This window comes from Lepidochelys olivacea (genome assembly GCF_965140295.1).
Source record: "Lepidochelys olivacea isolate rLepOli2 genome assembly, chromosome: 1".
NCBI lineage: Eukaryota > Metazoa > Chordata > Testudines > Cheloniidae > Lepidochelys > Lepidochelys olivacea.
The window spans coordinates 166167838-166189855 of NC_140411.1; the positions used below are offsets into that span (position 1 = coordinate 166167838).

General features: G+C 42.0%; 2 protein-coding genes across 2 annotated transcripts in view; both read right to left on the reverse strand.

The window, feature by feature from the left end:
* Window positions 1-22018, reverse strand: part of MRPS6 (mitochondrial ribosomal protein S6) — a 79946-nt gene that overhangs the window by 48421 nt on the left and 9507 nt on the right. The window lies entirely within an intron of this gene.
* On the reverse strand, window positions 5661-11984 carry SLC5A3 (solute carrier family 5 member 3). The gene is made up of 2 exons (XM_084641883.1): window positions 11521-11984; window positions 5661-8450 (listed from the first exon to the last, which is right to left on the reverse strand). The coding sequence occupies exon 2, from the start codon at window positions 8135-8137 to the stop codon at window positions 5996-5998; it is 2142 nt and encodes a 713-aa protein (XP_084498009.1). The 5' UTR covers window positions 8138-8450; window positions 11521-11984; the 3' UTR covers window positions 5661-5995.

The window sequence follows — 22018 nt, forward strand, 5'->3', positions numbered from 1 at the left end:
GGATACTTCTCAATGGTGTTGCAAGTCCTGGTGCATCACAGGGGTATTTCACCAACATCAACGTGGGATGGCCAGGAAAGGTGCATGATGCACACATCTTTAGGAACGCAGGTCTGTTCAGAAAACTGCAAACAGGGACTTTCTTTCCAGACCGCAAAATAGCCATTGCTGATGTTGAAATGCCAGTCGTGATCCTGGGATACTCAGCCTATCCCTTGCTCCCATGGCTCATGAAGCCATACACCAACTCATTGGACAGCAGTAAGGAGCGGTTCAACCATAGGCTGAGCAACTGCAGAATAGTGGTTAAACATGCCTTTGGATATTCAAAGGGTCGCTGGCGCAGTTTGCTTATTAGATTAGCCCTCAGTGAAAGCAATATCCTCATCATTATCACTGCCTGCTGTGTGCGCTCCATAATATCTGTGAGGTAAAGGGAGAGAAGTTTCTGCAGCGATGGGGTGTGGACGCAGATAGGTTGGCAGCTAATTTTGAGCAGCCAGATACCAGGGCAAGAAGAAGAGCCCAGCAAGGAGCTCTGTGTCTCTGGAAGGTTCTGAAAAGCAGTTTCACTAATAATGCAGATAAGTGGTGCACATTATTGTGGCTTGTGCTTTCCCCTATCATTCCCCCACTGTATCAGTTCTGCTGGACCTCCCCTCCCCTAGGTCTCCATGGTTGGAATAAATAAAGAGTATTTCATTCTCTAAATGTTGTCTGTTATTGCACAAAAATAAAAACAAAACAGGAAAATAATTTAACCTTGAGCAAACTGTGTGATAAAATTGGAAGGGGAAAAACCAAGCCTGCTTGTGTCTGAAAGCACAGAAGTCTTGCCCATCAAAGGTCTCTGAATTGTTGCCTTTTGTTTTTAGTACCTTCCCCCAGTGTTGAGTGGAAGGGATACTGCACCTTCCCCTGCCACTTCCTGGAACACTTGGGAAGGAGGATTGAGAATAGGGTGATGCTTGCAGGCTATTCTGCAGGGGCTGTAAAGTTGTTTTTCTTGATGCTCAGATACCTTAATGTGTCCGATTGGTCCTTTATAAAACACATCATCTCATCCTGCAGGGTACGCTCATGCTCCTGGGATGCTCTCCAGCTGTCCGTATCCATGTCCAGTTTTTCAAACAATTAAATCCTCCATGCTCTTAGCTCCATGTCAGCTGTCCCAGAGGCATTCATTAGCTCACTGAACACATTCATCACACGTTCTTTTTTCCACCTTCTATCTGCAAAAGCCTCTCCGCCAGTATAGAGCATATGCTGAAGGCCAAATTTTCCACTATAAGGCATGCAAAGCACAAGGCAACCATTGTTAGTGCATACCCTGGGTCTAGTGCAAGTTTACTATTTAAATATCACTTCCCTTATTATACTGAAGTGCAAGCCAGAACATAATCAGAATCCCTGGCTGTCCAATGAACCAGTTTGCTGTTCCAGCCATGGTGAGTATGGCCCAGCAGCCTAGGTAACAGGCCTTGTACTGCAACTTGTGGGAAATCTGAGTTGGGAGCTCAGGTGGGTAGGTGGATAATGCCCCCTCCCCTTAGCAACATGGAGGCAGATACTCACTGCACCTCAACTTTTTCCTTCATATTAAACAAAAAAAAAGTATATAACAGCATGTACCCCTACAGTTTGACTGGAATTGCATAATTACCAGAGACGCCTTCCCCGGCATCACACTCGGCCATCATGCTGTCCTGCGACCAACTGACTGGTCTGGGGTTAAAAATAGCTCCTGGCTCTTGGGGAGAATGGATCCCCCACCTCACCTGCCTCCCATTCTCCTCCTCCTCTACATCCAGAATGTCTTCCTCATTTTTACCTGAGGTGGCCCTGGACTTGGACTCCTGGGAGGTATCCATGCTATGGTAGGAGGGTAGTGGTGGGGTTGCCACCGAGAATCACATGTAGGAACAGTATGTCTGTGGGGCAGAATCATAAGGACTGTTCATCTCCCTTGTCTTCTGGTATGCCTGCCAAAGTTCTTTGGTTTTCAAATGTCACTGCTGCATGTCCTTGGTGTAGCCCTTCTCCCTCATGTCCCACACACTCTTTTTGTAGACCTCTACGTTTCTTCAGCTGGATCAGAGCTGTGTCTGTACAGACGCTTTTCTCCACAGACCAATAAGAACCACCACCACCTGTGTACTTCAGGCTGGAGCACATTTGGGGCTCTGACTCTCCATGATCAGCTGTGCCGGTGAGCTCTCCAAGCTGATCAAACAGGAAATGGGAATTCAGAAGTTCCTGGGGATTTAAAAAGGGAGGGGCTGTTTCCTGTGTACCTGGCTGCTGAGCAGCAGAGTTGAACACCATCTCCAGAGTAGTCACAGTGGAGAATTGCGGGACTCCTCCTGGAGGCTAATTTGGTCAACTTACACAATGCTGCGTTTACACTGCCTCTCTGACCCAACACCACCGAATTAAGCGCTACGCCTCTCGTGGAAAAGTCGACGTTACAGTCAACGTATGTCAGTGGAAGGGACCTGGTACAGTAGAACCTCAGAGTGACTAACACCTCGGGAATGGAGGTTGATTGTAACTCTGAAACGTTCATAACTCTGAACAAAATGTGATGGCTGTTCTTTCAAAAGTTTACAACTGAACATTGACTTAATACAGCTTTGAAACTCTACTATGCAAAAGAAAAATGCTGCTTTTAACCATCTTACTTAAAATAAAACAAGCACAGAAACAGTTTCCTTACCTTGTCAACATTTTTTTTTTAAATCCTTTTTTTTTTGTAGTCATTTACATTTAACACAGTATTGTACTGAATGGCTTTTTGTCCATCCCCTCCCAGTCTCTGCTGCTGCCTGAATGCATACTTCTGGTTCCAAATGAGATATATGGTTGACCAGTCAGTTTGTAACTCTGAGGTTCTACTGTAGAGTAGATGCATACATTATTAGGTCTACGAAAGGTAGCTTCCATCAACCTAAGTTTACAGTGTAGACCAGGCCTCAGTTATAAAGACAGGGAGAGAATACAGCCATTTTATCAACTGAGTTTCCAACTATGACTACAACACTTTGCCATATTTAATCCAACAATAGGTTGTCTTACTTCTGTGAAGCTACATAGTGACAGGACTCGATTGATCCCCATTGGAAATAAATTTTTAGAACTAGTGTAATATGGACTTTTAGTATGAAAACATTTAAAATGTAAAGATACAACCAAATAGAGCTAAGTAAACTGTGTTTTAGTATTCGAAGTATAATCAAACACATGCCAATAGACACAAACTCCTTGTCTTTAAAAGTGTAGACCTAATACAGCCATAATTATTGGTGAATATTACATGTTGTTACAGGATTAAAATTTTATCACTGATCATAAGTGTGCCCAGTGCCATGTGCACTCATTGTGCAGTAAACATGTAAAAGTGGGCTTGGTAGAAAAGAACTCATCTGGGGCAAAGGAACTAGGGAAGAGACTGTGTTAGGCAGGCTGCTGTTTATCTAGGTGGAGACAAGATATATGCTTCTGGCCCTATTACTGTGTGAGGCATTCTAGGGAAAGAGTAAGAAGGACTGAAGCAGTGGCAGTAAAGCAAAGGGTCCCTGAGCCAGCCTACCTTTGAGAGGCAGGTGATAATACATTCATTAAAACTAGATCAAGAAGGGCCAGTAAGCAAACCCTCTAATGCCAGTTGCTAATGGAAATGTATGCAGAGTTAGTATGGGATAGTGCCTGTTAACATCCCAAAGATGGCACACCACACACCCCAAAGTGTGCTACTGAGCATTTTAGCCAGGCCCTGAAAATGCATATAGAAGCTCTGGATCCACAGCCACTCTGTCACTACACAAAAGGGAGGAGGCTCCCTGAGTTCTTCATCCCCCTCTTCTTCCTAGTGTATCCATCTAGATTTAGGGCAAACTCATCCAAGCTTTTTTTATTTACTATTTGTTTATATGCAGGGTAAAGAGTTTTGTTCATTTCTTCATATACTGTATCATTTCCCCCATCACACCTCCAATAACTTATGAACTTGAGTTTCCATTTTTACAGAATCTTTCATGTACTAAGAATTTATCATTTAAAAAAATATTTTTCTGTATGAAGCAACCCATTTAAACAACAACTTTTACACACATTGACAACACTACCAAAACCAAGCCTCATTCATGTACAGTAACTGCAGTCATCTACATTATTCAAACATGGCTCATATGCTCATCGCTCTACTGCGATCCACAGTGTTCTACTTTCCAAGTGCAAGATAGAAACAAAGCTGATAATGAACAGTAGTTGCTGTGAAACATCTTGGCATCTATTCAAATCCACAGACCTACCAGCCTCCATTGCTATTTCAAGAGTATGGTAAATGACCAGTTCCATCAGATAATCTAGTTATTGTTGGCTTACCAAGAGCTGTTCAGTGACCCACTGGAGTTCTATGCAGCAAGATGTTTTTCCTCCAGCAGTCAATAATTAGATTCAACCCAGATTCCATTAACCTACCATTTTTACTCACACCAAGTAGCACACTATTCTGCTAGCAGTCCCATTAAAATCAACAGGCTACTCAGGGTAATTAAACTGGGTATTAAACTGTGTCCAATTCTGCAAACCCTTAATAGAGTTTCCAGTAACAGCCCCTAGGGGAAAAACTTCAAAGTCTCATCTTTTTTGCACTCCTGTAATTTGAAGGTACTTTGCTAAAGCACAAGAAGTTGTTTTGCTTTTCCACATACGCATCAAAAAAAAACCCAGCTGAAGATAATGAAGCTGCCCACTACATTCACTTCCTTCCCCATGTGGAATCCTTCATACTATTCTTTTCCTAACAGATGAAGTTAGAAAGAAAGAGTACTGTGCTAAATACAGACTCTTGTTATTTGTTGCTTCCACTTCCCTCTTCCACAATAGAAATTTAAAACATATCCATAGTACACATTAGTTAACATTTAACAGACTGCACTGCATCTAGCTTGATGATAGGGTTGCTAGAGATTTCCTTTAGGGGTATTTTTTTAAATCCAGTTGAAGTATATTCGAGTTTTCACTTTGATAATTCTTGGGCAGATCTCTTTTCCTAGCAATAACATCCATCTGGAGCTTGCTCCCTAAGGAGAGGCTAACCCTATTCATGTACACAGCAAAAATGTTACAGAAATTTGGAATGGGGTGGGAGTGAATTTGTTTTGGTCCACATTTACTAGAAAATTCAGGTAGAGTATCCATCCCTTTTTTGACCCCCGCCCTCAGTAGGGTCATAAACTAAAGTTTACAAAAAGTTAAACAGTGTATAATTTCAGGCTTGCTCACATCCATCCCTCAAAAATATATATCAATCTTTCACCATACCAGTGTTTAATTTGGATAGGAGGAAAAAAAAAAGTTAAAATCTTTGACTAAGTATGTTTGGTTTCTAATCTTATGGAGAAAAGTAGAAGGCAGCTGCAGAGTGACCGCATGTTCCAAAATAATACATGAGGAGATAAGTGCATGCAGAATGCTGTCTTTTTGTTGAGTATAAATGAATTGGGGAATTTAAGCACCACACATTTTTTGTACGTAATTTTAAAAAAAAGTGAAAAACTGCAAGCAAAATTAAGCAGCAACATGTTGGTCAAGTTAGCAGGAGTATGATACAGAGGATAAACTATATATGGGTATCTTTAGACTGACAGCCTTGATAATGCCAATTATACACTTAATTTTATTTTCACTTTAATATTGGATTGAGCACCTCTAATGTTCTTCCTTAAAAACAGCCACCTCCCCTTTCTTTGGTGTATACACACACACACACACGTACACCTTGCAGTACTGCACTAAAAACCACATTCTTCCTTATTTAAACAGAGCTAATATAATACATATCTCAAATGGTCTTTAAATTGGCTGACAAATTGATTTTACAATATAGCGTAAACAATGCCTGAGATGCAAGTTTTGTATTTTTTTTTAAAATTCTCCAGAGAGACTTGTATCAGCTTCTGTATGTTTAGCCATACCCTTAAAGCTTCACCACTCACAAAGAGAAATAGACAAACATGAATATTCCAAGTGAACAGACACAGAACAGTCCAATATTTAGTAATAGTTTAACTTTTGGAGTCTCTTCCAACATTTGTAAACAGAGAGTCTCTTCCTCCGTATCTTGGATGGCTCTTTCATTCATGTTTCTACTTCTAAAGCCACAGAACCAATCTATGAATTTCCAATGTTTATCTCGATCATCAGTCTCTTCCTCACGCTTTTTCTCACCCATGAGAGCCACCTGTCCATTTGAATAACAATCAACTGGTGTTTCAACTTCAGAGTGACTTACAGAAATCACTGGGTTGCTGTCTTCTCTGCAAGTAACTAGAAGATTTATATCCTCAGGCTTAATATTTTTAATATTTTCTTCAGATTTACCATTTGGCAAGATATGATTGGCATTTTCATTACATTTCAAGACGGTTTTTTCTTGTACCTTATATGGATCCTCTTTTGAAGCATTTTCTTTTACAGACCTGATTTTTAGAGACCAGAAAGTGGTTGTTCGAATCTGTTCCTTTGTTGGTGGTGGTGTAAAGAGGCTTACTGTAATAGTCACAATTCCAGTGATCCAAAACAGAGCAGTAGCAATATACATATAATGGATATTTTTGATGAAGCCTGGCCTAGTATCAGGCTGGTTACACTCAGGGACACGATAAATAAACGCCAATATCAGCCTTATAGACCCAAGAACAAACCCAACCATTCCACCATAGAATGCCCCTTGTTCGTTGCAACGCTTCCAAAAAATACCCAATAGAAACAGTGCAGCCACTGGTGGAGTCAAATAATCTGCTACCTCTTGTATATAGAGATACATCTGGCCTCCTTGCATTTCCACGATTATTGGAACCCAGGCAATGCTTATAATTACCATGAAAGCGACAAACACTCTTCCTACAATCATTAGTTCTCTAGATGGGGCACTCTTGCGTATGAGTTTGTAGACATCAAGTGTAAATATAGTGCTGGCACTGTTAAATATTGAGTCCAAGTCACTCATTAGTGCAGCAATCATTACAGCCATCATAAGTCCCCGCAGACCAACTGGTACAAGTTTCATCACCAAACGTGGATAGGCAATGTTAGAGCATCCAGCTCTGCTTCCACAGACTTGCATGCAGTGTTCGGGACTGATACAGGCAATGTCATCTGCAAACAGTATACGTGAAATCATCCCTGGGATAACTATAATAAACATAGGCAACAGCTTTAAAAAGCCTGCCATTAGTGTGGATCCTTTGGCATGAGCAATATTTTTTGCAGCTAAAACCCTCTGAACTATGACTTGGTCAGCACACCAGTACCATACAGAAGCCGGGGTCTGCCCAAACAGAAATCCAGGCCAGGGAATATCTTCATCTGTTGGCTCACGCAACATTTTAAGAGCATCAGGCTTTGGATGGACATGACAAAAGTTGGTATTGGAAAGATTGTAGGTTAACAAGATTGACGTAATATTTGGTGTTGCCAACATATACCTTCTTTTAACTTCTTCAAACCCACCAACCTCCTTCATACTTATGATCATGAGTGTGAGGGCACCAATAATCATAAGCAGAGCTTGAAGAGTGTCCGTGTAGATGACCGCCACAAGACCTCCAGTCACAGTCAACAAAGCAGTCATTCCAATAAGCAGGATAACTGACAAATAAAGGTTCCAACCTAGAGATTCTTGAATAAAGAGTGCACCTGAATACAAGTCAACAGAAAGTTTGGTGAAGATATAAAGAATCAAAGACAACGCCGCAAAATATATTTGAATTCTATGTCCTCCAAAACGTTTGGACAAGTATTCAGGCATGGTATATACTCCTGACCGTACATAGACTGGGATGAAGACCCATCCTAAAAGCTGTAAAAGCATTAAGGCGTTGAACTCCCATGCACCTACTGCAAATCCACTTGCTGCTCCAGATCCTGCGAGCCCAATGAAGTGTTCACTCCCAATATTGCTCACAAATAAGGATGCACCAATAGCTATCCATGTCATAGAACGGCCTGCCAAGAAGTAGCCACTTACGGTGCTTCGATTGTATTTCCACATGGCAAAAAAGCCTATGCACAGTACAAGCACAAAGTACAGTGTCACAATGGCAATGTCTGCTGTTTCCAAAGAAGCCCTCATTTTTATAAACAAAATGACTTCTGACTGACGATGTCCAATTTTCACCCCCCAAGAAGTCTTTAGAGTAATATGTGAACCAGTTTACATTTATCAATACTGCAGATCAAATTCTTTGTCCCTTGATTTGCTGTCTTGATGGTGGTGGTTGTAGTACACTTTGAGAAGACAGATTTATTTTCTCCGCTTCTTAAATGGAAATTTGAGAACTTAGCACGCACTTTTAATCGACTTTCCACAAGATCAGCATTAACTCTGTTGATGTAGGAGAAATTCTTAGCTGCAGCTAAGTCTAGTGAGGCCTACTGTACCAACCCTGCAAGGCAGCAAAGACAAAAGACAAAGATTGAATTAGAGAAGGATTTCACTCGATTTATGAGAAAGATTTGAAGTCTATCAAAACAAGGCTGATTACAAGGCTTTTCCTCTTTTAAACTGTATTTGTGCAAGATAGAACAGAGAATTCATTACTCAAACTGAGTAGTGCCCTTTATAACTAAGCTGAAAATCTGGACATGGTACACGTGTATGAATGGATACAGCAAACAAGAGCATAAAGATTAAATGGCTTTAAAAAAAAAAGTCAAATACTCTCAACACAACAAAATGCATTCTCATTAGGGATTTCCCTCCCCCCCCCCCTCCTCCCCACTCCCCAATGCCTCACAGGATTAAAGTCTATTTTAAAAGACATTAAAATAAGCCCTTCCACATTTGCATAGAAAGACACTTTAAAAAAAAGACTATCCAAGTAAACTTTGTCATAATGTAATTTCCCCAGGATTCCACCCTAAACAGCCCAAGTTTTCTCTTGCTAGATCCCGAAGTGATGTCACAATTCTGTGTTTGAGACACCACTGTTGCCATGACTAAATATAGGAATGAAGTCATAACACTGCCACGCGTATCAAATAATGGTAAGTTTATGACTAACTGTAAAACTGAGGTTATTCTACAAGTTTTAGAACAACTTTGTGTGATATGCACTGCACCCCACAGAGCCATTTTTAAGTGGGAAAGGTATCAGGAAATTCCGGGGGCGGGGGGGGGGGAGAGATAGGGAGGAGGGTGGAGTTTTGTTTACACTAATAGGGCAAGCAAAACAAGACCTAAACACATCTTGATGGCGAGTGAGTGAGTGAGTGAGTGTTTGTAAGTAATATGGTAACTTCTGAAGACCATGTCCAATGAATTCTAAAATTTCAGGTAACACTCTAGGTATCAATGAGAAGAACCCTATTGATTTTTGTGACAATCAGAAAACCGGAAAAAGTCAGTTTTCTACACAGTGCCCATTTGGGGCTGCAAGCAGAGAGCATTATGAGGTCAGAGGTAACTCAGCCAGTCATTGCTCAATATCACCAGTTTATCTGCATACATCAATCCTATTGAATGAAGTGAGTCAGCAAATGAAGCTGCAGATCAGGACTCGGGTGCTTTGACAGAGTTCAGAGGATCAGGACTAGAACAGCAGGGGCTGCTTCAGATCAGAAGCTAGAGCTGCAGAGTAGGAATGAGGCTAGAGATCGGCACCGTTGCTCCCTCCAAACTATACCTGGCTCAAATAGGATCACTTACCTTTGCCTAGTCAAAATTGTTTTAGTTCATCTAAACCAGGGGAGAGATGACCAGGAAAGATAGCATGGTTAGGGTTACGGGAGAGAGTCCTACCAGTTCAGGGATAGAGACCAAGTTCCTGCCCTGCCCTCCATCTGCCAGTTCAGCCTACAAACACAATCAAGAGTGTAGCTTTCTAGTTTTTGTGATTTAGTGCACACTACTACTTGTAATTTTGTGTTTTAATTGGAATGAGTTGACTTCAGTGTGTGTGGGAGGGCCAGGGGGACGAAATCTTGTTTACACTAATAGTTTTGGTACTTAAAAAACCCAACAGAAAATCACCTCAAAATATGCCAGTTTTATTTTCAAAATTTGCTATTTTTGAAGGTTTCCACCAGCCAGGGAAGTTCCAATTTACTTTCCTCCCCACCCACCCCCTTTTTTAAAAAAATAAAATAAAATAAAAAAAGTGCTGCTTTTGGTAGTTCCAAATTAAAAAGGTTTTTGTATATCAATTCTCCTTCTGTTCCACAGAGCTTGACAAAAACACCTCACCACTTCTACCATCAGCACTGATTTTCATAATTCATTTTTGTCCAGCACCACTTTTTAATTATTTAAAATTAAATTAACACTGTGGTTTTATAAAGACACAGGAAGCCATAGGAATACAGCTAAAAATAAAAGCTATTTTTCAAGTCAAAACTGTTTCCATAGCCTTTAGTGATTAATCTGCAACTGTTCTCTTTTACTAGTGTTCACTTTATGTAGGAGAGGGAGAAATGAAGATTCTTGATTTAGGTTTTTGGTGAAAAGGAAGCTCCAAGCGAGGGTGTGGCTGACACTTGTAGAAGTCACACCCTGATTACAGATGCTTTAAAATAAACAGATGTTGGACAACTCTAATATACAGAGATAGACAGCTGAGATATAGTTCTATGGGACTGTCCTAAACTCATCGTCTGTTTCTAGGAGCCAGCAGACCTGTGACCTACTTTGACCCTTTGAACTCTGACTATTCTTTCTGCCATGGAAGGGGATACATTAATGAGAATCAACTCTACACTTAAGATAAGGATGTGTTTTGTGCCTACTGCTGGGATCCAACTTATGTTTATTGTTAAGCTTGGAAGGATTAGATTAACCTGTAAATGTCAATTTCACTACACACATGCAAACCAATTAAGTATTGCCATCACTAATAACTGAATTCTACCGATAAGCAAAGTCAGGGAATGCTGCTTGAGAAGTTAAGAGTTTGATTTAAGGATGTTTGCTTTGTATATTTTGACAAGTGATGTTCACAATTTGTGTTTTAGCAGTTATAAAACTAACTTTTTGAATCTCAACATCTACGGTCATTAAAGAATTATGTCGAAACCTGCCCCTACATTTTCTGCATATTTATTGTGTGAAAAGCAAGTCCTTCCTCCCTACTAAAGTTAAAGCATTTACTGAGCGCAGAATGAGTTTTCTGAGAATTTACGAGTGAGTTGACTATTCTGAGTTAAACTAAGGGTATGTCTACGCTACGAAATTAGGTTGATATTATAGAAGTCTATTTTTAGAAATCAATTTTATACAGTCGATTGTATAGGTCCACACTAAGCGCATTAAGTCGGAGTGCATCCTCACTACCGTGGCTAGCATCAACTTACGGAGCGGTGCACTGTGGGTAGCTATCCCACAGTTCCCACCACCCGCTGGAATTCTGGGTTAAGCTCCCAATGCCTGATGGGGCAAAAATATTGTGACGGGTGGTTTTGGGTACACGTCATCAGTCGCTCCTCCCTCCGTGAAAGCAACAGCAGACAATCATTTCGCACCTTTTTTCCCCGTGCGGATGCCATACTGCTTTCAGCAGATGGTGCAGTAGGACTGCTAACCATCATCATCCACCGCTTCCGCTGCTACTCTGCTGCTATTGTCTCAATAGCGAATTTCTCCATGTTGTCTGTCATGGGCTCCCAGGTACGCGTGTTGTTTCTTGGGAAATGTGCATGGTGCTAACCATTGTCATCCACCGCTTCCGCTGCAACTCTGCTCTCATGAATCCACTTCGCAGATCCTCTTGTTGTTCTCTATAAATATCTATTCCCGTGGCCTCCGTCGTCAGCCACTGTTTCTGCTGCAACTCTGCTCTCCTGCAGATGGCATACCATTGCAAGCATGGACCTGCTCAGATGACCGCGGCAGTTATGAGCCTTGTAAACACCTCGTGCATTATCCTGCAGCATGTGCATAACCAGAACCTGCAAAAGCAGGCGGAGGCGGCAACGGCAGCGCAATGACAAGAGTGATAAGGACATGGACACAGACTTCTCTCAAAGTACAGGCCCTGGCAATTGGGACATCCTGGTGGCAATGGGGCAAGCTCATGCTGTGGAACGCCAATTCTGGGCCCAGGAAACAAGCACAGGGTGGTGGGACCATATAGTGTTGCGGGTCTGGGATGATTCCCAGTGGCTGCGAAACTTTCGCATGCGTAAGGGCACTTTCATGGAACTTTGTGACTTTCTTTCCCCTGCCCTGAAGTGCAGGAATACCAAGATGAGAGCAGCCCTCACAGTTCACAAGCAAGTGGCGATAGCCCTCTGGAAGCTTGCAAAACCAGACAGCTACCGGTCAGTCAGGAATCAATTTGGAGTGGGCAAATCTACTGCGGGGGCTGCTGTGATGCAAGTAGCCAACGCAATCACTGAGCTGCTGCTATCAAGGGTAGTGACCCTGGGAAATGTGCAGGTCATAGTGAATGGCTTTGCTGCGATGGGGTTCCCTAACTGTGGTGGGGCAATAGACGGAACACATATCCCTATCTTGGGACCGGACCACCAAGGCAGCCAGTACATAAACCAAAAGGAGTACTTTTCAATGGTGCTGCAAGCACTGGTGGATCACAAGGGACGTTTCACCAACATCAACGTGGGATGGCCGGGAAAGGTACATGACACTCGCATCTTCAGGAACGCTGGTCTGTTTCAACAGCTGCAGCAAGGGACTTACTTTCCAGACCAGAAAATAATGGTTGGGGATGTTGAAATGCCTACAGTTATCCTTGGGGACTCGGCCTACCCCTTAATGCCATGGCTCACGAAGCCATACACAAGCAGCCTGGACAGTAGTAAGGAGTTGTTCAACTAAAGGCTGAGCAAGTGCAGAATGGTGGTAGAATGTGCATTTGGATGTTTAAAAGCACACTGGCGCAGTTTATTGATTTGGTTAGACCTCAGCGAAACCAATATTCCCATTGTTATTACTGCTTGCTGTGTGCTCCACAATCTCTGTGAGAGTAAGGAGGAGACATTGATGGAGGAGTGGGAGGTTGAGGCAAATGGCCTGGCTGCTGATTACATGCGGCCAAACACCAGGGCGATTAGAAGAGCACAGCAGGGCATGCTGCGCATCAGAGAAGCTTTGAAAACCAGTTTCATGACTGGCCAGTCTACAGTGTGACAGTTCTGTTTGTTTCTCCTTGATGAAAACCCACCCCCTTGGTTCACGCTACTTCCTTGTAAGCCAACCGCTCTGCCCCTTTGATCACCGTTTGCAGAGGCAATGAAGTCATTGTTTTTTCAAAATCATGCATTCTTTATTAATTCATCACACAAATAGGGGGATAACTGCCAAGGTAGCCCGGGAGGGGTGGGAGAGGATGGAAGTACTGGGTGGGTGGTGCATGAGGGGAGAAGGGAAGGACAAGGCCACACTGCACTTCAAAACTTATTGAATGCCAGCCTTCTGATGCTTAGGCAGTCCTCTGGGGTGGAGTGGTTGGGTGCCCAGAGCCTGCCCCTCCCCCCCCCCGCATTCTTGGGAGTCTGGGTGAGGAGGCTATGGAACTTGGGGAGGAGGGTGGGCAGTTACACAAGGGCTGCAGCAGCAGTCTGTGCTCCTGCTGCCCTTCCTGCAGCTCCACCAGACGCCGGAGCACATCAGTTTGATCCCCCAGTAGCCTCAGCATTGCATCCTGCCTCCTCTCATCACGCTGCCGCCACCTCTCCTGTTGCTCCCACAACCTCTCATCTTGCTAGTCCCTCCTGCTCATTTTCTGCTTTCCTGGACTTTGCCATTGTTTGCCTTCACGCATTCTGCTGAGCTCTTTCAGTGCGGGAGGACTGCATGAGCTCAGAGAACATTTCATCGCGAGTGCATTTTTTTCACCTTCTTATCTGCGCTAGCCTCTGGGATGGAGATGATAGGGGGAGCGTTGAAACCTTTGCAGCTGTGGGAGGAGAAAAAGGGAGAGTAGTATTTAAAGAGACATTTTAGAGAACAATGGGTAGACTCTCATGATGAGCCAAGCTGTTAATATTACATAGCACATGTGCTTTTGGTACAAGGTCGCATTTTGCCTCTTATATTGAGGGCCTGCCAATTTAGTGAGATCGATCACACATGCAGGGCTGGGCAACAGAATTCGGCTTGCAGGCAGCCATGGTAAGCCACAGTCTTTCAGCTTCTTCAACTTCATAATATGTGGAAATGGTTTCAAACAGCAGCGCCCTCCTTTCCCACACCAAGGACCCATTGGGCTGGCCATTTAAAAGGAGGGGCTGTGGTTTTTGGGTTAACGAGCAGCACAAACCCAACTAAACCCCCCACCACCACCCAATTCTCTGGGATGATCACTTCACCCCTCCTCCCACCACATGACTAATATCAGGGAAGATACCTGCCAGCCAAAGGCTAACAGCTCAGCATGAACGGGCCCTCCCCCACTCCCCACATGGCTAAAAGTGGGGATGATTTCTTTTCAGCCACAGGCAAATAGCCCAGCAGGAACAGCCACCTCTGAATGTCCCCTTAATAATGTCCCTGGAGGATTTCTGCTCCATCCCCAAACACATTAACAGAGACTTTTCCAATAGTTGTCCTGGACATGAATGCATCCCAAGTCTTCAGGGAAGATCAATCATTAAAACACGCTTGCTTTTAAACCCTGTATTATATTTACAAAAGGTACACTCACCAGAGGTGCCTTCTCTGGCTTCATAGTCCAGGAGCCTGCCTTGAGAGGGTATTGGCTCCAGGGTAATAAACAGTTCCTGGCTGTCAGGGAGAACAGTTTCTCCGCTTGCCTGTTGTGCGCTATCCTCATCATCTTCTTCATGCCCAAAATCCGCATCCCTGTTGCATGAGACTGCCCCCTTGCAGGTGTCCACGGACAGGGGTTGCGTAGTGGTAGGAGCACCCCTAGAATTGCATGCAGCTCATCACAGAAGCGGCATGTCTGGGGCTCTGACCCAGAGCGGTCGTTTGCCTCTTTGGTAGGCTTGTCTGAGCTCCTTAATTTTCACTGGCACTGCTGCAGATCCCTGTTATAGCCTCTGTCCACCATGACGTGGGAGATTCTCTCAAATATTTTGGCATTTCGTGTTTTGGAACAGAGTTCTGATACCACAAACTCGTCTCCTCAAACAGCGATCAGATCCAGTACCTCCATTCGGTCCATGCTGGAGCTCCTTTGTGATTCTGGGACTGCATGGTCACCTCTGCTGATGAGCTCGCCATGCTGGCCAAACATGAAATGAAATTCAAAAGTTCCTGGTACTTTTCCTGTGTACCAGGCTAGTGCATCTGAGTTGAAAGTGCTGTCCAGAGCAGTCACAATGGAGCACTCTAGGATAGCTCCCGGAGGCCAATACCATTGAATTGCGTCCACACTACCCCAAATTTGACCCAGCAATGTCTATTTCAGCGCTAATCCCCTTGTCAGGGAGGAGTACAGAAATCAATTTTAAGAGCCCTTTAAGTCGACAAAAATGGCTTCGTCATGTGAACAGCTGCAGGGTTAAGTTGATCTAACGCTACTAAATTCGACCTAACTCGTAGTGTAGACCAGGGGTAAGAAATTTAGTACTCAAACCTGTTTTGTCCCAGATGATTTTACCACCACCACAAGAAGTTCAAGTTTTACCTAGGATTAAAAATTCACTGTTATCTTCAAATTTAGCATATGTAAAAGAAGTTCGGTTGCAATTAAATTAAAATGTATTAATTACTGTTTTAGCCAGTTGTTATAAAATAGAGAGGGTCACGTATACAGCTCAGGTTACTCTTAAGTACAGCCATCTGATTTAGTTACCTTTGATGCCACCACCTTCCCTCTCTAGTTAATTTGGATCTTTCAATTCTATGGGCTGAAGAGAGTCAATGACACAAAAAGAGCTGTACATGTCAAGAGTTTGACAGATTATTTGGCCTTCAACTATCATTGCATTAACCCACTGTCATTACACACACAAAAATTATAGTTGCATTCTGTGGAAATTATGGGCCAGATTCTGCAGTATGCCCTGAATGTTTTGTGCTGCTCCAGTGACACAGAGTCCCTGTAAACATCATTTAATTGGCCAATGTACTCCAGATGCTTTAGACTGTGCTGAAATGACAAAGCTGACAAAGCATACCAACAAATCTGGCCTTAAAACAAAAATGGTTTAAAGATTGATATTACATATCTACAACTCAAAACTATCACAGGGCAGCATTCTTTGGGTTTCTTGTTTAGCATTCATGTGTGAAATTAATTTAAAAACAAAACAGATTCCCAGAGAAGATTATGTTAAGATAGAGCTAAGGCTGAGAGTATGGAGGAGTACCTTAAATGGTTAAAAAGATGTTAACTCTTTTGCTGTTTTAGCAAACTATTACAGGTAATCATGCTGCTTATTCACCGTGAGAATGTGCATTTCTCACTAAGGCAAATGTGTTAACAAGAAAAAAAAAGTTCCACTTCAGTCTCAACAATTTTTGCATTTGTGTATTAACTGGCCATTTTATAAGCAGAATGTTGCACAAAAAATAAAGTATTTCAGAACTAAGGAAGATATGCAGTTTTTACAAATGAGAATATTTATACTCTCATTCTGATAAAGTTATATCCAAGAATGATGAGAGACTAGGGAAATGTGATACAAAACAGACTGATTACAGTTGAGGGCTCAATTTATCAAGCTCATGAGTCTCAGACCACAGATCTGTTTTTAAATTACACATCCTCAAAAGGCACTGCAGATTAACTCGTCTATTCCATGGTTTAATTTATTCATAAACAAGACGGTACACTGTGAATGGCTAGCCAACTACAAAAGCAGTTTCTCCTCCCTTGGCGTTCACACCTCAACTGCTAGAAGAGGGCCTCCTCCTCCCTGATTGAGCCAACCTAGTTATTCCTAGCCTGATTCTTGCTTGCATATTTATACCTGCCTCTGGAAATTTCCACTACATGCATCCAACGAAGTAGGTATTCACCCACAAAAGCTTATGCTCCAATACATCTGTTAGTCTATAAGGTGCCACAGGACTTTTACAGATCCAGACTAACATGGCTACCCCCGATACAAGACAGTACACTGTAAATGTTTCCAAACTGCATGAAGCTTCTGGGTATGAATGTAATACACTACTTAGCTGCAAGTGCTTCTTTCATTATATTTTTAAATGAAAAATGTAATTACAACATTAATACCAAGATTCCATACATTATTTTAAGGGGAAAAAAGTATACAAAAGCAATCACTCCCGGATACATTGGGTTAAGAGAAATTATGCAAGGAATCAACTACAAAAGGTGAGCCAAGAATAGAGTAAAATTTTAGTTCCTTGTCCTCCTATCTTATTGAAAAAAGTTTTAGACCTAAACTGGTGACACTGACACTAACTGATCAATAGCAGTAATCAGACACAGTAATGAAATCAGATGTGCTGTAACAGTATACAAAAAGGCAGCTAGTGTGCATATCGTAGTGAACAGTCCAACCATGATTATAATCCTTATAAAGGAGTATTTGCCCTTTAATAGTTGTTATATATGTCACAATTGAGACACTGTCACCGGACATGCAGTATTTATTTTGGTTATAATGTTAACTTCTGGAGAACTTGCTACCTATAGACAAGGCCAAACCATGCTTTAAATAGCTACTTTTCAAGATCATCACTTTTGCAACTTTCAGACTTGGTTTGTGGTGTTCAGCCTGGTAAAGTTTTGAGGGAAATTTGCTGGGCAAAGATCAGAGAAACAAAAGGAAGGAGACTCATTTCACAGTAAGGAAAAGGGAAGAATTTCCAGGGTTATGCTGGAATTAAGTTCAGTAAGGAGCTGGTATAAGAAGTTACTCTGAACTGCTGTAATGAAGCATGTCTACACAGCCAAGAAAAACCTGCAGCTGTTTCATGGCAGTGTAGACTTCTGGGCTCGGACTGGAGCCCAGGCTCTGGGACCTGGAAGTCTACACAGCAGTGAAACATCCCTGCAGCCCAAGCCACATGAGCCCAAGTTGGCTGGTATGAGCCAGCTGCAGGTTTTTCTTTGCTGTGTAGACAGTGACAATGTAACAAATCTATATTGACTACTGAAACTTTCCACCTTCCTGATTAAAGAAGGACTCAAACAGGGAGTCTATCAAGGGAGACTATCAAGCCATGAGACTAGTGTTTGTGGCACTGACAAAACCAGCAGCACGTCAAAATTTATGCCAAGAACAGTGAATTTCAGCCCTGGCTACTTTCTGATTGGGCCATATCACAAGTACAAGAAACTTTCCTTTGTATCATAACTGTTTGAGATTTCTGTGCAAATATTAGTATGTCTCACACACACACAAAAAAGGCAGTTTATTAGCTAAAGGCAAATTTTCAAAAAAGACAAGATACAGTAGAATAGATTCAGAGTAGGATTTATAGGGCACACAGAGGCAGAAATATTATAAGAACATACACTTAACCTATTATTAGAATAGGAAAATAGCTCATACATCTAAGACCTGTTTCTCTCAGATGTTCATGTAGGTGATCCAGCCACCATTTAACACTTTAAGGTCTGGAATGTTACAGGTAAGACAACTACAGTTTATGGCACAATTTATGTAGGATTCATGTAAGATTCTGATGATGTGTTGGCACATTAAATGCAGCTAGCAGTTGACACCAAGATTACATTTAAGTTCTTATTACAGAAACAAAAAACAGCTATTTTGAAGTTTCAAACGGGTCCCTCAAAAAAAGTGGAACAAAATAAGATCATATAGAAATTCAGGCCTTATTCACAGTTCTTTAAAAGTGCTTGGTCACAACTGAAATTCAGACCTGTCGGGTCACTCTTTTAAAAAGAAGCTTTCTCAGCATGATTTTCTGATAGATGGCCCTTTAAATAATGAGGGGGAGAGGAGAGGGTGAAAGAGACCCACAGCTGCAGCCTTAAACGCTGCTTCCCCAATCTCCTTTCCTCCCAGCTGGTAAGCATTCCTGCTATGTTTTCCTTGTCTCTTATCACCAATGATATAGTCTATCCTGGCAACTCTCATTAAGAGGAAGAGACTATGTCCAAAATATTCTGTTTTTTAATTTTTATTTTATTTCAGGTGCAGATCCATCACATATTACTAAAACTCTGCATTCACCAGCAAGTTAGTGAACACATTTGTGCTTGTGGGGTTAAAAAGTATTTGTCTGGAAATGACATTTAACCTTTGCCCACCCCTTAGGTTCTTCACAAAGATATCCCTTAACCACCACCTATAAATCTGCAAACCCAAAGAAATGGATCATTAACACACACCTACATGGCTGAAAACCTTTCCAAAGTATTAATGCTCCCAATTCCAGGAAAAGGAGCTGCAAAACCTAGTAGTTAGAATCTGAGTACATATTAGTAGTTAATTCCCTTTTTGTCTGTTGAAGTGATCCTGATAACTTTATTATAGTAGAACTTTCCTATGCTATTCAAGTTATGCAGCAAGGTTCTTCCGATGCTGCAGTAACACATTCTTCCCCCCCCCCAACCCGGTCAGAGTATTTTTGAATGAGAATCTAGACAAGTGAAACCCCTCTATCAGAAAAGTAGTCTGACCCATAAAGACAGTAGTGTGTAGCTTATTGGGTAATAATAATACACTTTGTCTAGATCCAGTGCAGCATAGCAATTTTAAGTATGCATTGTTGTACACAAACTTATGAGTTCTGTCTATGCAACAGAAGCAATGTAGTAACTGGAGCTATATGGCCCAATGAAACTGAAGGATGAAGTGACTCAAAGTATTGTTGTTGGGCCTAACATTTAAAAATGCAGTTTACAATAAAGACTTTTTCCTACCCATCAGGTCTGCCAATATCAGCATGGTCCTAAAAGGATCAAGCTATGTTCCCCCCCCCCCGCTCAATCAGCAGCTCTGTTGATACATAAATCAGAATAGAATCTGCTCACTCTCATAACTGTGCTGGCTCTGTAACGCAGGAGTAAAAAAGAAGATATGATGTAATAAGTACAAGAAGCAGAACTGTTGAGTAAAAGTGATTTAATGGTCATTTTTCTGAACATAACTACATTTTAAACCCCCAAATTGCAATTCTATTTTACTGTAGCAGCATGTAACCTGAATGGTCTTCTATACTGATATGTGCGCCTAATTAACATTAGGAGTTAAACAAGCATACTCAGAGGATAATAGGCCTCTAAGAATAAAGGATAGTACGGAAAAAAAACTGATAGCTATAGGCTATGGGGAGAGTGGAACACCCTGTAAATATACCACAAGTGTCGGGCTTTAGCAGGTTTGAGGAAAAAGAGGGGCCACAGCCAAGGACTTGGCACTCTTCCCAACACAGCCCTCTGCTGACCCCACAGATATTTTATGGTATGCAACCATGGTTGGCACAAGACAACTATGAAGAACTAAGACAACAGCAGTGCAGCTCCTGCTGGATCTGTGCTACAGGCAAGAGCCAAAAAAGTGCAGAAGAGTAACCCCGTTATGTAACTGCCTCCACTTTCCTTCCCCATGAATCCCCAGGATTGAGATGCTATATCTTCACCACTCTCCATGTTCCCAAAACCCCTCACATCTGAGGAAACAGGTTTGGGCCTCCACCTGTTCATTAAAACAAGAACAAAAAACTTGTATAAGTTACATATAAACACGGGATCCTAGATGTACTATAGTAATATGTCAGTTACCAAATAACATGAAGATTCTGTTCACATGTTTTAATAAAACCAAAAGATTAAGTTTTTATACTTTGCTGCCTGAAGTTAAAGTACCCAAACAAGAGTGACTTAATTTTCATAGATACTGAACATCCTCTGCATCCCCTGAAGTCACCAGGAGCTGCAAGTGCTCAGCACCTCTGAAAATTAAACCACTTTTTTGGCAACCAAATTTGGAAAAATTTTGCCTAGGTCATTAGCAGGCACACAACAGCCCAAAGTGGACACTGACCAGAAAGAATCTTATGGCGGTTGAGCAGACTGGTAAAAAAAAGGTCAATTGTGTAAGGTTAATTACTGACAGCTAAGTGTCCATATTATTAGTTATTTGTCCACAGCTTCAAAAGCCAGGGCCTACATAGGTTCAAGTACTAAGAAAAAGCAAGCTTTCACAGCAGTGCTGGAAAAAGCTAGAAGGAAATATGGGCAGAGCAAGGTGCCCAATCTGTGGGATCATATGAGACCCAGACAAGAGCCTCCGAAGTAGTATAAACAAAGGGTTGACAAGGAAAGGGAGCAAAATATTTTACACTCATTTTCAGGTCAACATGGTAAAACTCAGGGAGCCGTGACTGGCTGAAACCACCCTGCCCGCTAAGCCAATAAAGCCGCCAACTGACATCCTCGTTGGCAGTTGTAGCAGAGAGGCAGAGTGAATGAGTTGCCCCCTGACTCCTAGAGGTTGCCTCTCCACATCAAGGTTGAGCCATGCTGGCGGGCAGACTGAAGCAGCTTGCACTGCCTGCAACACATGTACAGACAAATTTTTAAAAAAATTAACAGGAGGAGGTGAGTTAATGGGGGAAAAGAAAAAAAAGAAAACCACACATACACGGGAAGTATAGCAACAGGTACTACCCCAAATTACTTATTTACTAGACAGAATCCCTGAACTACATAATCTTAGTGCATGCAAGACAGAGTCCATGCTCATATTAGAGAGCCCGTGGATGAAGACAGACATTATTACATCAGTAACACCACTGTCATTATTTAAACTGATTGTTTTCTTCGGAGAAATACTTAATGCGCACTGCATTCCAAAGGACTTCTGTTGATGAATCAGAGCAATAGCTAGAGTTATGAATAGAGCAGATGTGTTATATGAATTTCTCCTTAGAGCTCTACCAGTACCAGCAAGTTCAATTCTGGGGTTTCTCTTGGACAAGGGACTGATTATGTAGACTTTTTCTAACATCCAATGGGAATTAGTATTAAGTCAAACTTTCATTTGTAACCCAAGCCAAAATTTGAAACCAGGACTCCAGCAGTGCAAGGCCAGCGTATTAACTAAGTGTTCCAACTAGTATCCTCTTTTTTGATTACAGGAAAACCTG